Genomic DNA, 27949 nt, shown 5'->3' on the forward strand with positions numbered 1-27949 from the left:
AGAGATAATATGCGCTAATGAACATTTCTGTGTGAGAACTGCAGAGGACATGCTGGACACACCCCCAACAGTTGCCACCCTGCCTTTGAATTTTCCACGTGTTTGCTGTTAAGGTGCAGTCAGTGCAAAACTTAATTTAGTAGAAGGGCCCCAGAATGTTGAAAACTTGGGCACAGTAGTTTCTGCTTCTGCAGGTCTCAGTCTCATTCCCTGTGTTTTTAAACATCTGTCTAAAGCATTCAATTAAAGCAGTGACTGCTCAAAATGGGGTATCAATTCTAAAATATAAAATGAGAAAGCTTTACCTCATGTGTATGTGTCTCTTTAGCTCATGAAAAGCACTCCTGTCAAAGAGAAATACCACGCATCAAAATGTATATTTAAATACACACATGGAAGTTCTGAATGTGGGGTATTTATTTATAGTGTATATGGTTCTCCAGTAAACATAATTTGGTTAACTTTTTAAAATATGTTTTCTTTAATGAAAACAAGCATACTTTCAAACCAAAACAGATACAAAAATATGTTATGGTCCTTACATAATTCTGAACTCCCTTAACAACAATCCAACAGTTTTATAAGTCTCCCCCTCTCCCAGGCTCTGTTCCTGAAACCTAACTATATTTCCAAACTTGGTAGCTCTTATCCAAATCTGGAACAAATAATGAAGTGGTGTGTTCAAGAGTGAATTAAACAAAGTCAATCAACAATTTAAAATCCAACTGTAGGTAGGATGGCAGCATCGCTGTCCAAACTGGTTCCCAGATCTTCTGGAATGTTCTCCATCATAAAGGGCAAGCCCAGCTGGCTTTCTGACATTCCAGGACCATGGTGGCATATATTAAATTCTGCCACTGTGTAACATTAGATGGCAAGTGACAAATACAGAAGAACTTCGCACAGGTCAAGCAAACAGGCAAAGCGAAGGAGACAAGAAGGATGATGACGACAACCTCTAATGGATTCAAAGAGTTCACATCAAAAGTTTATTGCTAAAAACTGGACTCGTCGTGTTTCGGGGCTGCTCAGGCCTGCCTCAGGAGTCCCTGTAGTTTGTATCTATGGTGATTTCTAGAAGCACCACTGTTCCTCAGAATTGTGTATCAGATTGGAATAACAATACAATTATAAACTTGACTCGAATGTATGTCGCCAACTCTGGTGAGCACCATCAAAAGATGTCTTTTGATGGTGTTTGTCAGAGTTGTGAGTGCTGTTGGGTCATATGTGTCCTGTCCACATGTGATGTCCCCTCTCTCCCTTTCCCAGCCCCAGTCCTATCCTGCTGTGAGTATGTACTGGTGTTGTCTCTGGTGTATCTGCCAATCAAACCCACTTGTACCAATTTTTCACATGAATTCAGTTCCAGACACATCTATTTCCCTTATATATCTTATCTAGGGCTCCAAGCCCTGCGCCTCTGTTGCAGCTTATCTCTCTGCAGAATGATGCTTGTCTCTGTTGTATCTGATGCTCACCTTCTTCCAGGACCTTCTCATTCTAAAATGGTCCCTGCTCTGGCCAGTACAGGGAACAATGTGTGTTCCAGTCACAGGAACAACCTGACCAAGAGAACGGTGTCAGTGGGTCCAGAATTTGGTAGTCAAGCAATTGCAGTCATTTGTGAGATTCTTCACACCTGTGACATCAACGCATATGTCACATACATTCATGCACAGATCACTGGATGCCCCACTGCCTATGGATGTTTACATTTTTTTTTACAGTATATGGACCTATTCTATAAAGGTCATGCCCAGATGTGTGACCTCTATGGAATACAGACTTACTTTTTGATGCTGCCATTATTTACGCATTCCCCTATTTAACTGATTAAAGTGATGTGGTAGCCGTGTTGGTCCACTTTTAAAGGTAATAAATAGAAATAAAACAAAACATAGAAAAGAAAATAAGATGATACCTTTTTTATTGGACTAACTTAACCCACCCAACCCTCTTCCTGTGAGAGTGTCATTGGAATGCTTTTGTGTTTCACTTTTATATTCTGATATCTGTCAACATTTGCTTATTTCCGATCTGAAGAAGAAGGGTTACCTTTGAAAGCTAATCAAAAATGTATTAAGTTAGTCCAATAAAAAGGTATCATCTTATTTTCTTTTTTATGTTTTGTTTTATTTTTATTTATTTCCCTATTTAAATGAATGCCCTTTTTAGAACTGCCATTATGTGCATACGTTTAGGGGCATAAACTCCAAGTTGTTTTATGGCCATCTGGGCATAAAACACTGGTTTACTTGTGTAAATGCCTTTTAAAATTACTCAAAATTGGGCACGAGAGCTTTTGTTGTGCGATGCGCCAGATGTATAAAGAAGAGGCCACTGGACAGCTACTCAACTGATCTGAATGAGACAAGAGTGAGACATGAAAGAGAGCATTTGTCTAACGCAGTGGTTCCCAAACCTGGTGCTGGAGGAACCCCAGCCAGACAGGTTTTTGGGATATCCACAATGAATATTCATGAGAGATATTTGCATACACTCCTGCAGATCTCTGTCATGAATAGTCATTGTGGATATCCCAAAAACGTGACTGGCTGGGGTGCCTCCAGGATCAGGTTTGGGAACCACTGGTCTAACATACAATACAGCTGTCATGTGCCTGCATATTTTTTTACTATATGTCTGCTCTCTCTGGGATGTATTTGTTATTGATTATAGATGTACAATGATATACATGTGTGCCCATTTATTGTAACATATAAGTACATTATATTGATAATATATTTGCATGTGCAGCTTTTGGAAAGAAGTGCTCTGTTTTCTGCCACTCTGTCACTAGATATTGTGCAACAAGGCTTTTCTGATTCTGTTTAAACCAGTTTTATTTTCATCCTAGGTAGATGAAATTTACCATGATGAATCCTTGGGGGTCCACATCAACATTGTGTTAGTCCGAATGATCATACTGGGATACCGGCAGGTAAACATCAATACCACATTGGGGTTTAACAAAAAAATAAAGCCCTTGAACCTGATCGCAATTGGATTTTGAGACGTCATTTCAACTGTAGAGCTGCTTTGTTTGTTAGTCAACGTTTATTTATATTTCCTGATTTCTCTAGACCCCCACAGGTCAGGCACAAGCTCTTTTTAGCTTTGTGGCCACAGGTGGTAGCTCTGCGGGCTACTTTTTTCCTATAATTTCCTTGTAAATGTTTCTGAGTGGGAGTGGGTAATTTAGGTATTTAATGCTGAAAATCACTACTAAGCTCCTAACTTTTGTTCTTTGCTCTGAATTCATCCCTGTTGCCACCCACCTTTTAAGCTCCTAAATTTAGTAGTTTAATGAACTTTTCAGCATAAGTTTAGGTACTCAGCTCTAATGAATTTTCAGAGACTCATTTAGGAGTCTAACTTAGGACACTTAGGTGCCCTTTTACTAAGCTGTGTAAGGGCCTACGCACGTGCAGTGTGCGCTAAATCAGCACTACCACCCGGCTAGCGCATAAGTCATACGGTAATTCCGAATTTGGCACGAGCTGGACCCCGCGGCAGAAAAGAATTTTCTATTTTCTACTGCTGTCTGCATACCTGGCGGTAAGCAGCAGTTGGTGCGTGCTGCATGCTTACCGCGTGGGTAGCACGTGAGACGTTACCGCTAGGTCAGTGGGTAGTGGTACAGTTTCAAGCCGAAAGTGGACACGTGCTGGTTTCAATTTTAGCATATGTCCATTTTCTGGCCCCTTAAAAAAAGGCCCTTTTCCCAGTAAAAAGTGGCCCAGTGCGTGCCCGAAAGATGCGCTCACACTACTGCAGGCCACTTTTACCATGGCTTAGTAAAAGGATCCCTAAACCCTTAAAAATTGATCCCAGAATTATATAAATATTTTAGAAACAGTTCTGGGACAGTTTGACGATTTTTGCAGAGAAGCAGCTTGAAAGTGCTGAGTGTTCAAAAACATGAATTGAAAGAGGAGTGGATTGTCCTAGGACTGCAGGAGGTCACCATTTCAAATCTAGCTCAGGTTGTGATCTGAAAGCCATGCCTTGGCCTATGTGAACTGAATTGGTAGTCCACAGTGCTAACAACCTGCCATCACTATTTGGTGCTGCTGGTTGGCACTGTTATTGATAGTCTCTGCATTAAGGCCAGTGTTCAATTCTTGGTTGCCGCTTCTCAAAAAAGATATAGTGGAATTAGAAGAGGTACAGAGAAGGGTGACGAAAATGATAAAGGGAATGGGATGACTTCCCTATGAGGAAATGCTGAAGCGTCTAGGGCTCTTCAGCTTAGAGAAAAGACGGCTGAGGGGAGATATGATAGAGGTCTATAAAACAATGAGTGGAGTGGAACGGGTAGACGTGAATAGTTTGTTTACTCTTTCCAAAAATACTAGGACTAGGGGGCATGCGATGAAGCTACAAAGCAGTAAATTTAATACGAATCAGCGAAAATGTTTCTTCACTCAGTGTGAAATTAAACTCTGAAATTCATTGCCAGAGAATGTGGTAAAGACGGTTAGCTTAGTAGGGTTTAAAAAAGGTCTGGACGGCTTCCAAAAGGAAAAGTCCATAGACCATTATAAAATTGACTTGGGGAAAATCCACTGCTATTTCTGGGATAAGCAGCATAAAATGTATTGAACCTTTTTGGGATGTTGCCAGATATTTGTGATCTGGATTGGCCACTGTTGGAAACAGGATGCTGGGCTTGATGGACCTTTCATCTGTCCCAGTATGGGAATACTTATGTACTTATGACTGAGCGGGCCTAGAATTTGAATTACACTTTTACCCTTTAATGGCTTAGGCAGCACTGGGTAGGGCAATATAGGAAAACATGCAATGCTATTGCCTGTTCTGTATCCATTCTATGAATTAATAAAGGACATGAAGGGTACACTGGCACCTAGACCTACAAAACTAAATGCCACTTTAATTGGTTCTAACATTTGTATGTTAACTTGTATGTGTATGTGAGGGAGTCTATTGGACGCTGCCACTTCCCCTTGATAACACTCCCTCACAGTTTCAGAACCACCTTAAGACTTCTGCCCAGGGGGAAGTGAGATGAGGACAGGAGCTAGTATGGTCCAGGAAGTATAAAAGATAAGGCCACAGCTAGGTTGAGGGAGGCCCAGAGGGAAAGAACTACGCCCATGGCATATGCCTCCACCACCTATTTGTGAACTGAAACTGCTACAGTCAGATAGGCCAAGTTCAAATTGGAACCTTGCAGATTTGGATTTTAATTTTGATACGAGTAATTGCTAGAGACTACATTAGTAACTCTGGGGAACCAGGCCAGAGACAAGTAGTGTGCTGCCATGCTGAGAAACAGTAATATATACTGAGGCCCTGCAGGAGCAGGTCACTGGAGAACATTGTTATGTCTAAGGAATATTTTGGGGTTTATTTCTCCCTCCACTTGTGAATGGAACAGGATCCCCTACTTGATACTTTTAATAAATATTGTTTTCTTTCACCTTAGCCATGCTGTGTGGATCCATTTAAGCCGGGTTCTGTCCCTGCCCTCACTCACGTTACCAAAGTGCACTAGGCACTTTCTATAAGGTAGTGCAATTTATGGTAAGTAACTGCAGGGGAGTGTAAACATAGGCGTGGCACCAATATATGCAAGTAATTTGTAGAATGCTCTAAGCAGTGCTCGCCTCATTTATTTATTTATTTGCTGCGCTTGTATCCCACATTTTCCCACCCATTTGCAGGCTCAATGTGGCTTACAAAATGTTACGACATTCACATTAATAGAATAAGAATTTCAGAATATAAATACAGAAAAGGTGCATAAAAATATCATAGCAATCATATTAACGGAATAATAATTTCAGAATCATTACAAATAAAGGTGCATAGGTATATCATGTAGGAATGGAAGTGGGTAATTAGATAAAACATAACATAATGATATCAAGACAAGATATAGTATTCAATAATAATATTCAGTAATGAGGATGTATTTCAAATAAACAAATTGGAGAGTTCCATAATAGATGTATTGGGGTAATTTGGGAGTCAGATCGTTATGGGGGATCTTTTTTGTATGTCTTTATGAATAAGTAGGTCTTCAGTAATTTTCGGAAGGGTGTCGTGTGTTGTTTTTATGTTGATCGGTAATTCATTCCATAATTGTGTGCAGATGTATGAGAAACTAGATGTATGTATAGATTTGTATTTAAGTCCTCTACAGCTGGGATAGTGAAGGTTTAAGCAAGTGCGTGATGAACTTTTGTTGTTTCTCTCTGGTAAGTCTATTAGGTCTGACATGTAAGATGGGGCATCTCCATAAATAATTTTATGAACTAAGGTACAGATTTTGAATGCAATTCGATCCTTCAGTGGGAGCCAATGCAGTTTTTCTCTAAGGGGTCTGGCACTTTCATATTTCGCCTTTCCAAATATCAATCTGGCTGCAGTGTTCTGGGCTGTCTGGAGTTTCTTGATGGTTTGTGGTGCTCGTAGGCATGCTCACTTATGCTAGAACTGACCTGGTATAAGTGGTCGCACCTAAACATTGGCATGCCAGAGCTGCTCTGTGGTAGTATTTCTATAACGACTTAGTTGGTATGGAACTGGCACTCTGTGATGCCATTGTGGCGCCTTATTAAAGCTCATAAAATTATCCTGGGTTATAGTCCTTTTCAATTCCTATTGTCTTCTAGTCTACCAAAAAAAAGAAACCTTGATTGTATTTTTTATATATATATTGCCTTAATTAAAATTAAAACTAAATATATGTTAAATATCGTGATAAGTGCTCAGTTTTTAGTGTATTACACTAACCGAAGTCATCTACTAGTAATATCACCAATCCACCATCTTAGCACCATACATGATACACTGCAAAAAAATATATACATTTAACATTACTGTAGAACAATCATATAACCAAAATATGATAAATAGTACAAACGATACAGTAATGCTAACAGCTTGCCATGCTATCAGCATATATTATGGCACATTATCATCTGTTCCACCCTTTCCACCCCTTTCCTTTTGTTAACATAAAATCAGGAGTTGGGTACATAACATGGGATTTAGGGTTAGATTCAGTAAATGGCGCTCAAAAATGGGTATGGAGAAAAAGTTGGCGCTAAGCACGATTCTGTAAAGGGTACTTAAGCCCTGATCTTGTGCCTAACTTTGAGCACCAGACTTACGCTTGCTGAAACCAAGTGCAAATGCTGGCACACAAGTTAGACGCGCTCAGGCAGTATTCTGTAATTGCGCATATAACTTTTTGAAATGCCCTGACACACCCTGGTCACACCCCCTTTAAAGATACATGCCATGGGATTTAGGCACTGCGCTTTATAGAATAGAGTGCAGGCAGAAGCGCACACAATCCTGATTGATGCCAATTAACTGCAATAATGGGTTGTTAGCACCTAATTATTGCTAGTTAAGGGCTTGTTAATCGGTTAACTTATGCATGCATCTTGGGCATGCACCCAAATTTAGGTGTGCAAATTAGGGTGTCATATATAGAATCAGGGGGTTAACGTGCATTTCTGGTATTTGACAATCATTTTTTTTAACATGAGTTAACGGCATAACGCACGTTAAAACCCGTGTTAAATGCCTAACACATGTCAGTAAATAGGGTCCATTATGGAAGTATGCATTCTTTAAAGCAGCTAAAATGTGTATATCACAAATTGTATATTCTCCATTAACTCCATGTAATGTTCCTTCTACAGTCAGTTGGCTTGATAGAGCGAGGAAACCCATCTCGGAGTTTGGAGCAGGTGTGTCGTTGGGCCAACTCTCAACAGCACTCAGACCCAGCCCATGCTGAACACCATGATCACGCTGTGTTCCTGACTAGGCAAGATTTTGGTCCTGCAGGTATGCAAGGTACTGTACAGGGTGTCTCCCCGATCAGGTATGTGCGGTCCTCTGGCTCAGGAAGGGGAATACCTGCCTATCTGAAAAGCTTTTCTGAACTGTCAGATCCACCAATTATACCGCCACACCAGGAACCTGTTAATTATCCAGGGTTATAAACATAGAAACTGCTACACTCTTTCCGTGTAGATATGCTATTTAGCCAGTAAGATTAAGAAAATACAACATGGAAGAAAACTGAAACTAGGCATCTTATACAATGATTGTAGTTCTTCTTCCTGATTTGCCCATAAACCTCCCAAAATAAAAATTCCCAAAACATTTAACAGAATCTGTATGTATAGCAAACTCCTCTCTCAAGAATTTAAACCAAGCATTTCAAATATGAAGAATTTATCTCACAGCAGATCATGTGATTTTCTAAGAATATAGAATTTTATATTCCGTTAGATTAACCATTGTGTTCAGAATTAAGGTGTTCATCTTCTACCACATTAAGGAGCTCATTTTTGAAACAGAAAAACATCCAAAAAGCAGCACAGAGCAGCAGATGGACATTTGTTTTTGCCAAAACATCCAAATCACTATTTTCGAAACCCATTTTTAAGATGTTTTTTTCTTTTATCTTTTACTTCCTCTGATATTTGTTCTCATTTTTCTATCTGATATCTTCACCCTTTCTTTTTCACTCTTTCTAGGACTTTTGTTTTTAATGTTTTTTTTTTCATTTCTTTATTTTCTCAGGTTATGCCCCTGTGACAGGCATGTGCCACCCACTTCGCAGCTGTACTCTAAACCATGAGGATGGATTCTCTTCTGCATTTGTGATTGCACACGAGACTGGGCATGTGTAAGTCTGTATGCTTGAAAGCTGGGTGTTGAGCAGTTCAGCAAGGGTAACGTGGAGCTCTTCCATATTTAAGCGATAATCTGGGCTAGTGACACTTTCAAGAATATAGTGGTGTGCCCTGTGTTTATTTATTTATTAAGATGACTGGTAAAATTGGAACGTTAATACTCTGTGAACCCAGGAAGGTGTCTATTGCAACAGGCAGTAATAATCAGTTATTTTGGGTTTTATTTTAAGAAGCAGTGATCCAGCCTCAATAAAAAATAAGGGACCTCTGATCTTAATTGTTATAGGCCGATTTTGCATCTACCTTTTTTAGGTAACTTACATAAGAAGGTTGTACTGAGCCAGTTATCTGATTATCTGGAAGAGCATAAAATTGTTTTAGGTGGTCAGTTTGGTTTCCTGTAGATCATAGTGCAGAGGCAGCACGTATGTTCCTGGTTGATTTCCTGCTTAGATGAACGGATAAGGGCATGGAAATATAGAGGTGTCCTTAGATCTTACCACTGACTTTGACAATGTAGACCATGACAGGCTAGATCAGTGTTCTTTCATAGTGGCCCGCGGGACATCTGGGGTGTCCCCCATTATCTTTCTGTTGATTGTTCAGGGGAGAAAGGGGAAGATGGATGGGGGAAGAGCCGCATGCTTGAAGGACAAGGCATTTCTCAATAGATAAAAGAGAAATCATTTGGAAATGCTCACAACATTGAGGATACCCCCCAGTGAAGTTTGAGGGTGGGTTGGTGGGTATGGATTTCATTGACACACACTGGTCTGCAGTGTGGTAGCCCCACCTGGGAAGATTTTTGGTAGCTCTCCTTCAGCTCATTAAAATCCAACGTGGCCCCTACTTAAAAATTAATGAAGACCACTGGGTAGATTATCTGCTTGGGGGATTGGAGAGAAGCCCTGTCCTGGTTTCAGTCTTGTTTAACAGGAAGACTGCAACAGTTGATGATAGATGATAAATGGGATAAGATTATTGCAAACCTGAATTTCTGTTTAAAGGATAAAGAAGTTTGAATGATGCTGCATAGGTGAAAAAAATCATCTGTATGTCAATGCTACTCAGAAATGAGAGTAGGGGTGTAAGGTTTTAGGAGACTGGTTGGACTTGCTTTTGAGTATGCAGAGCAGTGGTGTAGCCAGACAGCCAGTTTTGGGTGGGCCTGAGCCCAAAGTGGGTGGGCACAAAATTTTCTCTGCTCCGCCCTCCCTCCACCACTATACCCACCATTTCTCCCTCCTCTCCACCCCTATGCCTACCATTTCTCCCCCTCCCCACCTATCCCCTCTGTATGCAGCATGTGTCCCTCCCCTCCACCTCATACACAGCCAAGACTTCTCCCTTCCTCACTCCTCCACCCCTTTGCTGCATCTCTCCCTTTTTCCCTGTGCATCTCCCTCACCCACCAACCAAGCCTCATCTTTCCATCTTCCCTCCCCCCTGTGCAGCATCTTTCTTTCCATCTTCCCTTCCCCCTGTGCAGCTGCTGTGTCCCCCGTCTTCCCTCCCCCATGCGACATCTTTCCCCCATCATCCCTCCCCCCCCCCCCCGTGCACCTGCAGCATCTCACCCGCCCGCCCAGCAGCAGTGTTCCTGATGGCGATTCTACTCGTAGGCTCCGCTCGCAGTCGCAGCGATTCCCTGCCGGCTGCCACTCAACAATCTCCTTGCGCTACTAAGCGCTAACCCGGAAGTCTGTCCTGCAGAGGAGAGACTTCCGGGTTAGCGCTTAGTAGCGCAAGGAGATTGAGTGGCAGCCGGCACTGGCAGGCAGCGTGTGGGAATCGCTGCGACTGCGAGCGGAGCCTGCGAGTAGAATCGCTGTCAGGAACTTTGCTGCTGGGCGGGCCTGACCCGAAATTGAGTGGGCCCAGGCCCACCCGGACCCGCCCGTGGCTACGCCCCTGATGCAGAGGCAGTTGAGTTATGTAGTGAGACCATGTTTTTCTTATCTTTGGACTATTTGCCATTTGTCTGCCTGCACACAAGTATGCTTGGTCGGTCCGGCATCTCTCTCTCCCCTCCAGGACTACTGGCGACTTTCCCTTCCCCTTTCTTTCCATTTCCTACCGGTTTAACCTTTTCATTTTGAATAAGTCTCCGCCCTGTAGCTGTATTGAAACGCTGCCTTGGCCTTCATCTGACCTTTCTTTCTGACCTATCCTGCCCCCTTCTGAAATGGGAAGTTGCATCAGAAGGGGGCAGGCTGGGTCAGAGAGAAAGACCCAGTGCAGGCCGAGGCAGTGTTTCAATACAGCTGTCGCTGCAGGGCAAAAATGAAAGGTAAACCGAGAGGGAAAGGGAGGAGAGAGATAGCCGACAGCAGTCTGGGATAGGAGGGAGAGATGCTGGACCGACCGCATGTCCATGCGGGGGACGGAGGGAGGGTGGTTAATTATTAGTCATGATTAAATGTTTAAATTGCAATTAATAATTAATGCATTAATTGTGGCATTAGTCATGATTAATGTGCGGCCCTAGTGCGTTAAGTGTGAGTCCCACCCAGGCTCTGTCCATGTGTATGCCTCTCGTGTAAATACATGCTATGCAAGATAGAGACATATTTACAGCATAGTGCTTAAGTGGAAATTTGACATCTGTGCATGGTATGTGCACAAGTAAGTGTACACGAAGTACTATTCCAAATATTTATGCCCATGCCCCCTTATTGCCACTAATTTTAGCATGTGACTGCCTAATGGGAAGAGGGGTGTGGAATGGGAAGGGAATGTGCCTTATAATTAACACAGAAGTAGTTGCTCTGCATTAACTGTTAATGTGGCTGTGAGGGAGTAGGTGGTGCATGGCTGGGTCCCATAGGATCACTCTCTCATGGAGACAGAGACTTAGCCACCTTAGGGTAGGTGGAATTACGCTTGCTGAGTCAGAGGGGTGGAGCTCAGGCAGGGAGGTGGTTAAATCAGTGGCGTAGCTATGTGGGGCCTGAGGGGGCCGGGGCCCCCGCAGATTCACCCCAGGACCCCCCTCCCGGCGAACCCGCCCCCGCCGCCGCCTACCTTTACTTTTGCTGGCGGGGGATCCCACTCCCCGCCAGCCGACGTCTTCTCAGTCCTTCCTGCACTTCAATTTGTTTGCTGACGTCCTGCACGTATACGTGCAGGACGTCAGACTCAGAGAACAGTTCTGTTCTCTGAGTCTGACGTCCTGCACGTTCGTGCAGGACGTCAGCAAACAAATTGAAGAGCGGGAAGCGACTAAGAAGAAGACGTCGGCTGGCGGGGAGTGGGATCCCCCGTCAGCAAAAGTAAAGGTAGGCTGCAGCGGCGGCGGGTTCGCGGCGGGAGGGGGGGCGGCAATGTCGGCGGTGGGGGGGCGGCGCCGGGGGGAGGGCTAAAATGTGCCCCCTCCCCCCGGGCTCGGACCCCTCTCCCACGGAAGGCTGGCTATGCCCCTGGGTTAAATGCCCTGAGGTAGAACAGATCAGGGAGGCCGCAAGGCAAGATGTCTCCAAGGAAGTAGCAAGAGAGGCCTGAGTCAAGATGCCTCTAGGGAGCAGCCCTGAGAGAAGACTTTCTAGCATCAATACAGAGAGAGAGAGAGAGAGAGAGTAGGCTACAGTACCCGAGACCCGTGCCAGGGAAGAGGAGTAGCCTGCGCCTAAGGGTTCTCCTGGTTTTCCTGTATCTGTCCAGTCAGTCTGCAGGAGTTCATTATCTATATGGAAAGAAGACTGCCAAGGTAGGAGAGAATCATGAAGGGTATTCCTAAAGTGTATACATTTAATGTGTGTTCTGAAGGGATTGGGACTGTATTGAGAGAGACTCTACTTTAAAGGACTAAGCCTATGAAGTAACAGAGCTGACTACAACCCCTTTTGTGTACATAAATAAACTACTTTTTACTTTTATCTGCAATCTGTGTATGTTTGTGCCACACTTCTATAAGATCCTGCAGCCAGCTGTGAGCCACACTGCCACAGTGGCAGATAACGTGGTGCAGTTAATGTCACCTGAATAGGTGTAGCTACCTACATTATTATCCACCATTCAATTAACTTATGGTAAAGAACTTTCTTCATCATTTATTGAATGGCAAAATGTTGGGAACACCTCTAACAGTTTACATAAAGGCTTTGCAGTTACCCCTTGTTAACAAAGGCCGTTAGCCCACACAAACTGTCAAATCTTACCACATTTCAGGAAATAAGTACCTTAGACTTCTTCCATGCCTATCCTGAAGTTCTGCAGGCCTAAACCATACTTTGGATCACGTTACCAGTTGAGTGGAGGTTCACCACAGCAGACTGAGCCAGGCTTGGTTTGAAGCGTCCATCTCACTTGATGAATGACTTTTCTTTAGTAAATCAGGACTACAAATCCTCATATGCTGTGAGCCAACATCCTAAATAGTTCAATCTGTCCTTGATGACCTGTAATTATCTGGTCATATTCTTGGATTATATTTTCATCTAACCCCAGGGATAGGAGGCTAGAATAGGCTGTCTACAGTGATGACAGCTGTTGCTTTGAAGCCTGGAACTGATCCTGTTCATGCCTCTGATTTATAGTAAAACTTTCTGCATCTGTTTTGATTGTGAATACAGCCCCCTTCCCCTCCCCTGTACACACAAATAACATTTTCCTGCACTATAAAACTTTATTTCCTAATCCCATTATTTGGAGCCAACACATAAGGAAGCCCCATTTTAGATAGAATGTGGAAATTGGAATTGACATGTCCAAGTCTGGATGTATGCAGTTTTGGTAGTATGTTAGAACAGGATCTGACATACAGCCTGTTCTGAAATACAAGCAGAAATACACTTATTGTGGTGATATGTGTGGCAGCATTATCCACCTTTCAACTCTAAACATGGAAAATACCAATGGAGATTATATGAGTACATACATGTGTAAGTGCCAACACATACATATCTGGGTACATACATGTGTAAGTGCCAACATGTACATATATAAATTGAAAAGTACCAACTTACATGTATAAGTGTTGGCACAAACATGTGTATGTCAGCCATTTTGAAAACTACAGATAGAGATGCTGCCAACATGACACGGAGGCCATAATTTTCTGTTAATTCCAAATTGAAGGGGCCAGTGAATAGTATGAATTCTATAGAGTCTGGGCAGGGCACCAAGACTATGTTACAGAATTAAGCATAATTTGGCATTAGTCTGTCAATATTTAGATGCTATCACTTATGCCATGTAAAAGGCAGGCATAAAAGTTAGCACATAAATGTTGCACTTTAGTGTGTAATTTAAGTATTCCATAAGTTATGCATTTAAGTGTGGGATACACCCATGCCCTGACTAGATGTATGCCCCCCCCCCTTATAGTTTATTTATTTATTTGTAGCATTTGTATCCCACATTTTCCCACCAATTTAAAGGCTCAATGTGGCCTACATTTGCCGTAGTGGCGATTGCCATTTCCGGTTAACAGAAATTACAAATGGTATTTTATTAAGGTGCGTGCATACATGGTAAAGATGAATACATTATGGTATTGCATATAGGTTCCTGAGTGATAGATAGGATTGTAACATATGTTAGGTCATCAATTATAGATAGGTCATTTTCGGCATAATGATTAAAGTGGTATTGCATTAAGGTGCGTACATACATGGTAGAGAAGAATACATTATGGTAATTGCATATAAGTTCCTGAGTAATAGATTGGGTTGATTTAGTTGCACTCTTTCCCCTAGATTCCATATAGCGCGCTTAGGTTTAGGCGCCAAAATTGGTGCAGATTCTGTAACACTGTTCATAACTTAATTGGCTTAACAAGCTAATAAGTACTGATATCGCTATGGGAGCAACCATGGCTCCCGACATTGCAATTCTGTATGTTGCACATTTTGAACAACAATTTTTAGAATCACATTCCTTTAAAGAGGAAGTCTATGAAAATGCTATATTGATGATATTTTGATGTTTTGGAGATGAATTCCATGCTTGGCTCAATACATTGGATTCAAATCTCAAATTTACTATGCATTACCATCAGGAATTCATTCCATTTTTAGATATAAGCATCAAGAAAAATAGATATGGTTTTGACACATCAATTTATTTAAAAAACCCACTTCAGTAGTTTCCATAACAGAAGCCTCAAGGAAAACCTCCCCTATTTTCAATTTTTGCACTTAAGGTGACTTTGCAGTAATTTTGAAGAATTTGAATCACAATCCAAACTATTGATGAAAAGGTTTCAAGATAGAGGTTATCCTTTGCGCTGTATTAAGAAGGGTTTCTTCAAAGCAAGGGCAGTAGACAGAGAAGGCTTATTTTCACCATGCACTGACAAGGATTCACCTGACATTATATGCAGCTTAAGATTTTCGAACCTTTCTGGTGATATTAAGAAGATATTAAGCAAGAACTGGCATATTCTCAAAGGCCATCAATGTTTTCACAATAAGAAAGTGACTGTAGCATTTATCCATGGAAGAAACATCAAAGAAATTATTGCTCCGTCAACACTACATGATCCTATTGCTCAGCTGAACTCAGAGGAGAGCCATTCAGAGGTAGGCCATCATCCGTGTGGTGGTTGTTCAGTTTGTTCTTCATCATTGGATATTACAGAATTTCAACATCCACACTCTGGTAAGACTTATTTGTTAAAAAAAATCATACAGACTGCAATACAGAACAAGTTGTTTACATCATCATTTGTCCATTCTCACTACTTTATGTGGGAAAGACAAAAAGGAAAATCAAAACACGCATGATAGAACATAGAAGTAACCTTACTGCCCCACTTGTCCAACACTGCACGGACTTCTCACACTCTTTTTCCGATCTCAGATTCTTTATTTATCAAGTTGTTAATACCCCATGGCGTGGAGATGATGTGGATTCATTGCTGTTACAGAAAGAACAGAGCTGTATTTTTGAGATGAACACTGTTTCTCCTGCAGGTCTTAATGACAAAATAGATTTATCTGTCTTCTAGTTAAATTGCAGTCAACCAGAATAATGTTGCAACCTTTTTATAATTTTTTTATAATTTAATGTGCTCATGAGGTGCTTGGCAAATATTAAGTGGTTTAGTTTATCAGTGTATTATATCTTTATTTTTTACCTCTTTCAGTGTGTCTATTTTTTGATGAAATTTTAGTTTCTCTGACAAATATGAATGTTTTAGTTTTATTTGGAATTGGAATTGTAGTTCCTCTGATAAATATGAATGTTTTAGTTTTATTTGTAATTTAAATTTTTATTAAGCACAGTGGCATATTTTACTTATAATGTGGTTTTCCCATTGTATCTATGCATATGTTCATTAATACTGTTATGACATTAATGTCTTAAAGTATATGCTTGTACATTTAAGTTTTTATAAGAATATTTAAGCAAAAATAAGCTCAACTCAGCAGTGAAATGTTTTAACACCACGTTGATATAGTCATGCTTATTTTGGAATATGTACATTTCTTCCTATGTTATGAATTGTCCAAACATTCAATTATTTTAATTGTTCATTTGTTGAGCATTGACAACATTTGATTAATCGCCAAGTTTGGACTAGCCAAGTCTAGGTGATGTACAAAATAAAATCAACAACAGCACAGAAAATTAACTCCAATAAAAATAGGAAAGGCATACATACATCCCAACAAAGAGAGAGAACATAGCATAGTGGTTACTCCTATCATTCCCCACCCAGCATTCCTGAATGAGAGTTAAAAATATCAGCAAAAATGTAAGTTTTCAGATCAACTTTAAATTGTTTGTAAGACATTTCAGAGCGAAGTCCCAAGGTCAAAGCATTCCAGAGAGTAGGTACCATAAAGAAAATGCACTGGCTCTAGTAGACTCCCAATGTACTTGTAAAGGGGATGGGAGAACTAATCAATGGTCATTTAGGACTAGATTCTATATATCATGCCTAGACATTCAGCGCCAAAATGAAATTCGGTTAAGTGTATTTTATAAAGTAAGCCCTAATTTAGTTGTACTTTGTAGAATAAGTCAAACTTTACATGCACTGAGTGCCAGTTAACGCAACTAAATTTAGTCACGGCCAATTATGCCAAGTAAAACCTGGTGTAAGTCTTGACGCCTAAATTAGGCATGGAGTGGGTGTATTCTATAATAATGTTCCTAGATTTTAGATATGCCCACAATCTGCCCATTCCACACTTATGGCCATGTCTCCTTTTCAACTATGTGACTAAGAATTTACGTGCACCATATTACAGAATATGCTTAGCAAGTAGTGTGCATAAATTCTAATTAATCCCAATTAGTGCTGATAATTGGTTATTAACATCCAATTATCAGTGCTGATTAGCTTGTTAACCAATTAGCTTCTGCACATTGTTATGGAATATGTTTCGATTTTTGCATGGAAATCTCAGCACGATATATAGAATTCCAGGGTTAATGGCCACAAAATCCACAATGATACGTAAGGTATAGTAAGATTAAACAGATAGTCTGGGGTGGGGTACCAATCCAAAGCTCTCTGAAAGTTAGTAACATGATTTTAAACTGAATCCTGGAACAAACAGGAAGCCCAATGTACATGTCCAATGTAGTGAAGTAACATGATCCCTACATTTGGCTTGACAAAAAAAATGAGTTACTTCTGTAATGATTTTGTAATGATTACAATCTTTTTAAGGTAAATTGCCCACAAAGATCACATTACAGTAGTCTAATCACGAGTTCACATGAGCATGGTATAAGGTATATAGTCTACTACTACTACTTATCATTTCTATAGAGCTATTAGATGTATGCTATAGAACGTCTGAGGTAAGGAAAGGATAACCTGAATACAGTTACTTTAATGCATTAAAGCCAGCTCAAAGGTACAGAGGAAATTTGCATAGCGAAAATCAAATGATAGTCGATAATAACGCCCAAATATCTAAAAGAGTCAACCGGTGGTTGGGGTAGACCAAAAAGAGGAGGAACAATAGCAGGTGGAGGTAAATGGTTAGAAACCCAGCATGCAACAGTTAAAGATATTTCAGCCACATTGCTACAGCCTGCAGACATGACTGTAAAGGGTGAAGGTCTATGGCCGTAGGGTTAGTATGATACACCAAAGGGATGTCATCACCATAAAGGTATGTAGAAATAATAAAAGACTGAATAAGCATTCCTAATGGATCTAAAAAGATGTTAAATAGACTAGGTGACAGAATAGATCCCTGCAGAACTCTGCATGTTATCGGAAAAGATGAAGAGGTAATACTTGTCCAAAAACAACAAGGAGAGTCCAAATCTCCCACAAATCCAAACAACAAATCAAGCAGAAGATATCCAGAAAGACCAGACTGAAGTCTTAGATGTTAAAAGCCAAAATGATCTATTAGGGTCTTAATAAATCATTTTGGCTTTAACATCTATCACTTCAGTCTGGTCTTTCTGGATATCTTCCGCTTGATTTGTTGTTTTCTTGAGGTAATACTTGTAACAGTTGCTGAAAAGGTTTGATCTTTAAGAAAAGAATTGAACCAGTCAAGAACTATACCTGATACCCCTATTGATGGCAGCCTCTGGAAAGGAAGGGAATGAATAACTAAATCAAAGGCTGCCAATAAGTCTATGGAAACCGAGAAGGTAATCAAACCTTTATCTAGACTTCTGTATATTTCACTCAAAAGAGAATCCAAAGTGGTCTGCATACTGTGACCCATACAAAAGCCTAATTGTCTCAGATGTAAGCAATGAATCAATTCCACATGGGAGAGAAGTTGTTGAAATGCCAATTTTAGTCTAAAGATGGGTAGTTTTAATTGAATTTTCTGTATTTTAGTTTATATTTTTGATTGTATTTTCTTTTATTTAAATTGAATTGTTTGAAATGTTGTAAACTACACGGGACCCTTTTTAGGGGAGGGTGGCAGAAGTATGGGTTGGTACTGGTATCTTTGAGAGAAAAGGAATAGTAGAGACTGGACGGTAATTAGCTGGGAGTGTAACATCAAGTGATGGTTTCTTCAATATTTGCTGGACAGCTGCAGCTTTCCATGGTACTGGCACCTGTCCTGATGACAGACTTAAGAAAACAATTTGTAAAATAATTGGCAAAAGACCCAAGGAAGAGACCTTTAACCAATTTGGAGGAATTAGATCCAGTCAATTCATGGAGAAAATAAGTTTCTTTAATGACATAGAAGTCAGAAGATGAAAATGACACCATGTCGAGACTGGAACAATGGAGGAGAGAGGCGAGAAAGAAAAGGTTTCTCAAGGGTAGGGAAAGATGACTCTTAGTAATTTTGAAAGATAAATATGATACTAGGAGGCTCATTTATGAAATAGAAAAATATCTAAAAAGTGGCAGAAAGCAACATTTGGATGGTTTTATTCTCAAAACATCCAAATCGCTATTTTCAAAACCCATTTTAAGATGTTTTTCTATGAAGTTCATCTGAAGTTGTCCAAATCACAAGGGGACATGTCAGGGGCATCTTGGAGATGGGATTTGGGCATTCCAAACACTTGCATCTTTTTCTGCAATAATGGAACAAAGCAAAAATGTCCAGGGCTAAAACCTATGTTTTGGGCTAGACCTATTTTAATAATGACTAAGTCACAAAAAAGTGCCCCAAATAACTAAATGACCACTGGCCCCCCTTACTCCCCCAGTGATTCCTGACTCCCTCCCACCCCCCACCCCCCAAAGATGTAAAAGAAACAGTACATACCCAGTTCTATGACAGCTTCAGATGTTATGGCCAGGCCTATTAGAGAAGCAAGCAGGTCCCTAGAGTAGCCTAGTGATCAGTGCAGTGCATTGTAGAGAAGGGGACCCAGGCCCATATCCCACTGTAACTAGTACACATGGTGGAATGTGTGAGCCCTCCAAAACTCACCAAAAACCTATGGTACCTATATATAAGGGCAATTATATATGAGGGCATAAGGGCAATTATAGTGGTGTACAGTTGGGTACCATAGGTTTTTGGTGGGTTTTGGAGGGCTCGCTATACAATATAAGGTGGTAATGGTGAGATGTGTACCTGGGATCTTTTATGTGAAGTCCACTGCACTGCTCCCTAGGATACCCCACTGCTCTGCTGGGATGTCTGTGTGGCCAGTCTCTTAAGAATGCTGGCTCCTCCTATATCCCAAAGGCTTGATTTTGTGCATTTTTCACTTGTACCTTTTTTTTTTTTTTTTTCAAAGATGATCCAAAAAGATAGATGAACTGAGCACAACAACATCTAGAAAAATCATTTTTCAGGTTTGAAAATAACCATGTTCGCTACTGGATTTTTGGATGTTTTGCGGAAAACAGATTTAGATGTCATATTGAAAGTGCCTCGCTAGGTTCGTGCTGTTGGAATCCCAGAGGGGAGGGAGGTTCTAGGATGTGTCGATTTAGCAAATAAATCAAATAGTTGTTTAGTGGGGTTAGGTGACTTCCCAAATAGATTAGATTAATAATTATTTTTGGCTTTTGTTAACTGGAACTCATAATGTTTCTTTTGGACCCTATAATGCTGGAGATGATCAGGTGTTTTGAACTTACGCCAATCACACTCAACTTTCAATATGTGTCATTCAATAGTTGAAGACTGTGATGATACCATAGTTGTTTTCAACGTGAGGAGGATACTATAAACTGCAAGGGGGCTAGGTGATCAAGAAAATGTTTTAGAGAGGCATTCCAAATGTCTGCTTGAATATCTAAAGATAATTCAGAAATGAGGGCTCAGAAGCATTGGTGCCTCAAGAAGCTCATTTATATTGCAGGCATGAAGCGAAAATGCATTTCATCACTGCCACTCAATATCCCAATAGTCTTTTTCAATCCTTTGACACTAATCCCATTTTGTCCAAAATATCATGCATTTCCAATCTTCCAAAAACATTTAAGTTCAAAAATGCAACAATCTTATTAGATTTCTCATCCTCCCATATCAAAATTGAAATGCACAAACACATATCCTATATGTGCAGATCTTCCCATGAGGTTGCTCTGCTATCATAAAAGGAACCCAAAGAGCTGTTCCTTCACAGGCATCAATATGATCATGTATACAGGTGTACTGCTTTGACCGGTTCAGTGGTTTTACCCTTCAATTGGCTTCCTCAGGGAGCTACCGATTAAAAATTCAAAAAATAAAAATTAAAGTTTCAAACATATAAATTAAAGCATGCATCATCAATTTCTCACTTACTTCCAAAAAACAACTCTTATAGTAGACAGAAAAGATAAAAAATGTGAGTTCATGCACCCTATGGCCCATAGCTTTTAAAAGCATACTGATGCATTTTACATTCATCTGTCAAATAGTCCAATCAAAGGAACACTGCCACTGTCTTTCAGAATTGAGTCCAAGTGGAGATAAAGAACTGCACATATTGGATAAGTGTTTGTGTACTTGAATTTTCATATGAGAGGATGGCGAATCTCATCATAAGATGGCTGTATTTTTTTTAACTTAAATGTTTTTGGAAGGTTGGAAATAGTGATATTTTGGTCACAATGGGATGCATGTCAAAGGATTGTAAAAGACTTGGGAAATTTAGAGGCAGTGATGAAAATGGTTTTGGCTGGATGCCGACATTGTAAATGAGCTTTGTGAGGCATCAAAGCTTTTGAGCCCTCACTTCTCTTTTTATTCAATTTTGTTTAAGAAAATTTATTAAATTGTGGTCTGTGAAATATTAAATATAAATTAGTGGTATATTTCACATTTGTATTTCTAAATATTATTGCTTGCTTTTTGTTTATGCAATATTAATTTGTGAGATTTTGGTTTCGGTGACTTGAGGTTAAAACTTTTTAATGCATACTAATTGATCTAGCACACTAAGAGGGGCAAAATGGAAAGATCGTCCAAGTACGAATTAGGGCGTTCTTACGATAACATCCAAAAATAGACCTGTATAATGGAAAAATAGTATGGGCGTTTTTCGATAATCGATTATCCCTGTAAGAAAACAATCAAATGACGAGCGCATAAGCGTGACTAAATTGGGCGCCCTAAGATGGTCGATTATTGCAGGTGCAAATGACCAAATCACGTGGTGTGTAAAATAATGTACAAAGGTGTATCGCAAGTACAGTACATGTTGTTCAGGCCATCCGGGTACGGAAATATATGAGGAACGCATATATGTGTCAACTACAGACATATCATGCTGCTCCACCCATACTTTCATCATATGTGCCCATCTGAATGTCCAGATCTGCATGCACTGTACACCTACTGAACATGCAGTAAATGCATATTGTGTATATGTGAAAAGGGTCGGGTGGGGTGCGTCATACTCATCTATATAAGGCACGTTTCACACTCCTGCAGGCATGTGCACGTCAAAGACGTCTATGCTTACGAGGGCGTCCACGTGCTGATAGGGGCCATATATGGAATGGTCATCCATATATGGAGCTGTGCATGAAACGACGTCCCTCACGCAAGGTCGTCTATATAAGGCACTTCTTTTCCAACACGTGGAAAAATGGCACAACGGCGAGAGCCGAATTTCGGAGAGGAGGAGAGTTTGCTCCTCGTCAGGCTGTGCCTAAGGCACCGCCACACCCTCTTCATACAGCACCACCACCTGCCCCCCAGGCTGCAGGCCATGCGAGCCTGGTCCCGCATCCAGGAAAGGTTACAAAGGTAAGGTTATGGCCCAACCCCCTTCCCCTCCTGTACCTACACACATAACAGCTCCGTCATCAATGTTACCAGCAGTAACTGGAGTGTCCATGCAAGGATCATGAGTAATATAGGAATATGCACAATCACTAATAATTTGTATGTTATTTAAACGACCACCATTCCCACATCCCTACCTACAAGAATGTATTTCGTTAGGTTAGTATCGTGACTATGCTATTAGTGTTATGTGAAAATATCGTTAGTTATGTGAAGGCCACATTTTCCAACCCCTCTTTGCAGCCAGTGGGTTACAACGCCTCCGAATAGTGGAAGCATGAGACCAATGAAACCTATACCATACTTTATAACATGGTCATGATAACACATATAAAGTAGTTTAACAAGCATACATTATAATGTATACAAACGGTATTGTCTGGCCTCATGCCCACCTCTCTGGCATCATCTGCATAGGAACCAACTCGGTGGCTGCTGTGGGTGCTTCACCACCCCACCCCCAATCAATATCAAATATGTATGGAGGGAGGGGTCATCTCCACTGGGGGTTCCACCCCCCAAAATGGTAAAAAGGTGGCTCCTATGATTTACTACCAATGGAGGTGCCCCCCCCCCCCCAACACTGTAGACCCTCTCTCTCTGGTATGTGAATAGCAAATGAATGTGTGCAGAGGACAAAAAGGACCAACACCCCTGACCCCTGCTCTACAAACTTATATCTTACAGACGCTTTGGAGTCCACCGGGACCTCGAGTCCCTAAGGAGGCGGTTCCGCCGGGTGAGGCGGGAGAGGCCCGACCTCATCCGGGCGGTGCGAAGGCACCTCAGGGCTCGCCGTAAGTATTCAAAACAGGAACCCTGTACACATTACTACATACATTTCATGAATAAAGCAAATGTGTTGTACAATATCATTTCCCATGTGCCTAATAGCCACCTAGTAATACCATATCTGTCCCAGATCAAGGATGCAGGTTGCAGGGGTTCTCCCATGAGCGTGCTTGCAACGTCCGACCATCCCCCCGAGATGAATGAGATGATATGCCCCACTTTACTATTCCCCTTATTGTGGTGGCTGATTACTGTGTCCTGGTACAGCTGCCTGAGGCCCTACTTTTACTGCATGTTATGGCCTAAATCACATAAAAGAATTGTGCTCAACACCCTTCCCACTGCCCCCCCCCCCCCAATAACTCCTACAACAACTGCCCATCAACCCCTCGTTGCATCTCACAATGCAAACATGCTGGTCAGCAATGAATTTGGTATGGCCACATGTCCTGCGTGGTGTGTGTCAGAGGAGGGTCCAGGGTTCTGTTTCATGTCATCTGATGCAGCTCATTCCCCATGGGCATAGGCTACGCCTTACCACACCCTGCCCCATCCCCTGCCTCACGCCACCCAGCTACTGCACTATGCAAGCCATGGTGTATGCACTGATCTCAATCACACTCCTTTTTACATACACAGGGCTCCACCAGCAGGAAGCTGAGCGGCAGGATGAGGAGGGCCACCACCTCCAGGAGGAGGAGCAGGAGGAGCAGGAGGAGCAGGAGCACATGGATGAGGAGGAGGAGGAGGAGGAGTAGCAGCCAGGCCAGGAGGCGGCCCACCAGGAGGAGGAGGAGGACTCGGAGGAGGGAGTCCTCATCATAGATGAGGACAATCATGAGGACCCCTCCCCACCTGCAGCTCCGTGTGAGGCCTCTCCCTCCCCTCAGGCAGCGCCATCGCCTGGCCCACCTCCATCCCCTGGGCCAGCGTCCGTTTCCCCTGGCCCACCTCCATCCCCTGGGCCAGCTTCCGTGTCCCCTGGGCCATCTTCCGTGTCCCCTGGCCCACCTCCAGCCTTTGGGCCAGCTACTGTGGTCCGCCTCCTGCAGCAGCTGGTAGATGGCCAGCAGCAGCTTATAGTTGGCCAGCACCAGCTGCTGCAGGAGGTGAGAGCCCTACGGCAGGGCAATGAGCAGCTCCAGGGCCCACTAAGGGTACTGCTGGGGCTGCTCATTGCCTGCTACAGAGGGCCTGCTAAGAGGGCGTGGCCGCCCTTAATTGAAATAGGGGGGGCCTGTTGGGGGTGTGGGGAGTGTGTGGGGGAGGGAAGTGTTGGGGTTGTGTGGGTGGGAGGGAAATGTTGGGGTTGTGTGTGTGGGGGGAGGGAATTGTTGGGGGTTCTGTGGGGGGTGGGGGAGGGAAATGTTGGGGTTGTGTGTGTGGGGGGAGGGAAATGTTGGGGGTTCTGTGGGGGGTGGGGGAGGGAATTGTTGGGGTTGTGTGGGGAGTTGTGGGGGGGAGGAGGGCATTGTTGGGGCTTATTTTGTAGGGGTGGGGGTGGGGGGAAATAAATGTTTTGTTACAATATAACTATCAGTGTGTGTGTGTGTGTTTGTCTCCCTTGTGCATTACATATCACCAAATGGTGCTGTTGAGTTGAGAGGAAGGAGGCAGCAATATGCATAGCATTAAATGTGCTGTGTGAATGAGAAGGTGATGTATGTCTGAGAATGTTGGCCATACAGAACGTCACCTGTTCATTCCAACCTGCATGCCCATATGTGCAGGGGGGTTGGGCCAGGGAGGCTGGATGGATATTTGTGTTCATTAATAAAAATGGCCAGCCAGCATCTCTCTCTCCCTCCCACCCCTCCACCATACTGACCCACAATACAGAGTGCCATCAATAAGAGATTAATAGTGTACCACGTGTGATCTGCCAGGTACACACTTCCACATAACTCCAGGTACCACATACACAGTGTTTGCTGTCTGATGGACACATATCCTTACCCACAATCCACATTGGTGGGGGGGGGGGGGGGGCCCAAGAAGGACCTACAAACAGCTGGCTCATATTTTCACATTGAATACATCAGCTATGGTATATAATGCTGAGGAGCAAAAGGGAAACAATGGGAAACCCAATAGATGGATGGTTACTTCATCACAGTTGCAATGTAATACTTGTGTTAGGGAAGGGCACAAATAAAAATGGTGCTCATTATTTGCACGTGTGATCACACTTTCTCCACTAGTCGATCAAGGTGTGTTACATTCAAGTATTCTGGGTTTGTGTCAAACTTTGTCCCTGAACTGACTTGCCTTAGGTGGGATTTGAACCAGCAACCTTATGATTATAAGGCTGGTGCTCTAACCACTAGGCCACAGCAGCCACCAGGCTTTAGCCACCACCAGTACTTTGGGTTGGTACCTGTACACACACCCCTTTCCCTCACCACCACGTCATAGGCCTCAGTGGCACTACCTGTAGCCACCTCGATCATTTTGTCCAGGCTACCGATTAAAAACAATGTAATGTGCATGTTCCCTACCCTACTACCTATGGAGCAATTTAGGAAGGTGTTCCATAATGTGCTATACACATCCATTGCATTAATCATTCTCCCCTCCCCCGCCTATGGACCTTGAGAATGGGTGGCCACTTCATAAATGGGGACTGGGGTACACCACATAAACAAGGAAGATGGAAGCTACCGGGAACCAATACAGCACCTCCAACAGCTGGCCCACACCACTGAGAACCTGCCAACCCCCACAGTACAGTGCACAGGAACCTGGTGAAAAGAGACCTACCTAACATCTGACTCCAGACTACATACATACAGTGAATGCACACTCCTTGACTATGAGCACAAAGAGAAGAGGTGGCAGACAAATGAGAGCTTACCATGAACGTCTGTTTCAAGACTGTGTAGTGCGCCTTTTATCTTCTGGAACATTAGCTGCACATCTCCCTGATTGAAATGACCCTCACCGAGGGGTGTTTGATTTGGGCCGACTGTACTAAATTGTTCGCCCCCACACACTGCCTGCTACAACTAGGCAGAGAGAATGGGAGAAGAAAGGGAGCATCAGGGATGTGGAAGACAGGAAACGGAAGGCGTGGTGGCTGAGGGCCAACAATAATTTCCCCCCCCCCCCCTAAATACACAGGTGTACCCAAGCATACTTAGCTAAACACATCCCTTCATATAAGTGAGGGTAAAACCCTGTAACTGATTATTACGAACATCGGGCAAGGTCTAAGTGCAGGAAATGGCAGGTAAAATGGCAATGAAGAAAGGGAAGGCAGGTGGAGACGCCCATACTTATCTACTCATAATCGAAACCATGTGTTCCTAATCGCTATCTGAGCTGGGCACGCTTAGGAATTATGTGATAATTGAAAAAGTAGCGCCCAAATCAGAAACGCCTATTCCCCCGTCTCAATGGGCGTTCTTGGCGCCTATATAAACGCCCACTCCGTATTTTCGAAAACCCCATTGGTATAATGCCACCACGCATGCCGCCGACCCGGAAGGGTAATTTTCTCGAGGCAGAGGTGGAGCTCCTGGTGCAAGAAATTGTACAGCGGCACCGGAGTCTGTTTGCTCCCACAGGGCAGAGGCTGGCAGCAACAGTAAAGCAGCGGGAATGGGAGGCAGTACGGGACAGCCTGAATGCTGTCTTCCATGCTGGGAGAGACGTGGAGGACTGCAAGAGGAAGTGGCGGAAGCTGAGGAGGGATGTTCGGAGGAAGGCGGGGGCCAATCCCCCAGGCAATGACACTGCCAACCTTACACCCATGGAGCTGATGGTGTACTCCCTCCTACCCCAGGAGGGCATCCACGGGATTGGCTCCATGGACACCTCGGGCCAGGCTGAGGACTCAGGTAGGTGTTTCATTATGCAGTTGGGGTATCTGTTGTGCTGCAGTACACTTGTGTTATAGAAGTTGGGGTCAGGGGGAGGGAGGTGAGGAGTGGGGGGCAGGAGGGGGAGGGAGATAGGTGGGTGGGGGGGGGGGAAGTATCTCTGGCTGTCTTTATGTATATTAACATGCCACCTTTATGATGCTGTTGTGACCTGGTAACCCCTACTCACTAGCTGTCTACTCTTACTCCCTATCCCTACCGTTGTCATTGGGTTTCCTCTTACTTGTCCTGTGTGCCCATATTTATAGAATTAATTGTAAGCTCTATTTGAGTAGTGGTAGTGGTCATGTGTGTTATAGGAGCAAGCAGACAGGGTGGGTGCTGTGTGTGTGTGTGAGCACCCCCAATATTGAGGAAAGATCATGTAGCTGTGCAGGGAGGAGTGTTGGTCACTGGGCTTAGCACCCCCAATACTACTTTTCAGTTGGCTCCTATGGGTGTGTGTAGGTTACTACTGTGGCAGAACTCTGGGGGCCGTCCTTCCCTACTTCTCCCTCCTATTTTCCCATTACCAAACTGTGCCTAGTTCCTCCTGTGACCTCTGTGCTCTACTGAGTGTGGGGCCACATGCATTCAACTGAAGGAGCCTGTAATGGGGGTCATAAAGCAGTTCTATGCAGTTTAGCAAGTCAGTAGTAACACAACACATGCTGCAATGTTGTTCAATTTAACAATTATACAAACTAACAGCTGAGCATAACGTTGTGAGTGGTGTCCTTCTCTTGGCTGCTCATCCACCACCTCTACCCAGCTGCCTGCGGGCCTCTCTCTTTCGTACCCGTGTCAATTCCATTCCTCCTCACCATCTCTTTGCTGGGTCATCAGGTTGGGGGACATACCAATGTATATGAATGCTGAAAGACAAAAGTGGGTTATTTGCACCAACACTATTCCTCACTCTGTGCTATACAGGTGAAGACTCAGAGGAGGCTGGCCCTAGTGGCCTGCAAGGCCA

At 42.8% G+C, this 27949-nt stretch overlaps 1 protein-coding gene across 1 annotated transcript in view; it reads left to right on the top strand.

Moving 5' to 3' along the window:
* Positions 1–27949, top strand: part of ADAMTS14 (ADAM metallopeptidase with thrombospondin type 1 motif 14) — a 372712-nt gene that overhangs the window by 132616 nt on the left and 212147 nt on the right. Inside the window, exon 7 of the mRNA XM_030204905.1 lies at positions 155–178. Coding sequence (XP_030060765.1) covers positions 155–178 — 24 coding nt within the window. The remainder of the gene's footprint in view (positions 1–154; positions 179–27949) is intronic.

Source organism: Microcaecilia unicolor, chromosome 5, assembly GCF_901765095.1.
Source record: "Microcaecilia unicolor chromosome 5, aMicUni1.1, whole genome shotgun sequence".
NCBI classification, from domain to species: domain Eukaryota; kingdom Metazoa; phylum Chordata; class Amphibia; order Gymnophiona; family Siphonopidae; genus Microcaecilia; species Microcaecilia unicolor.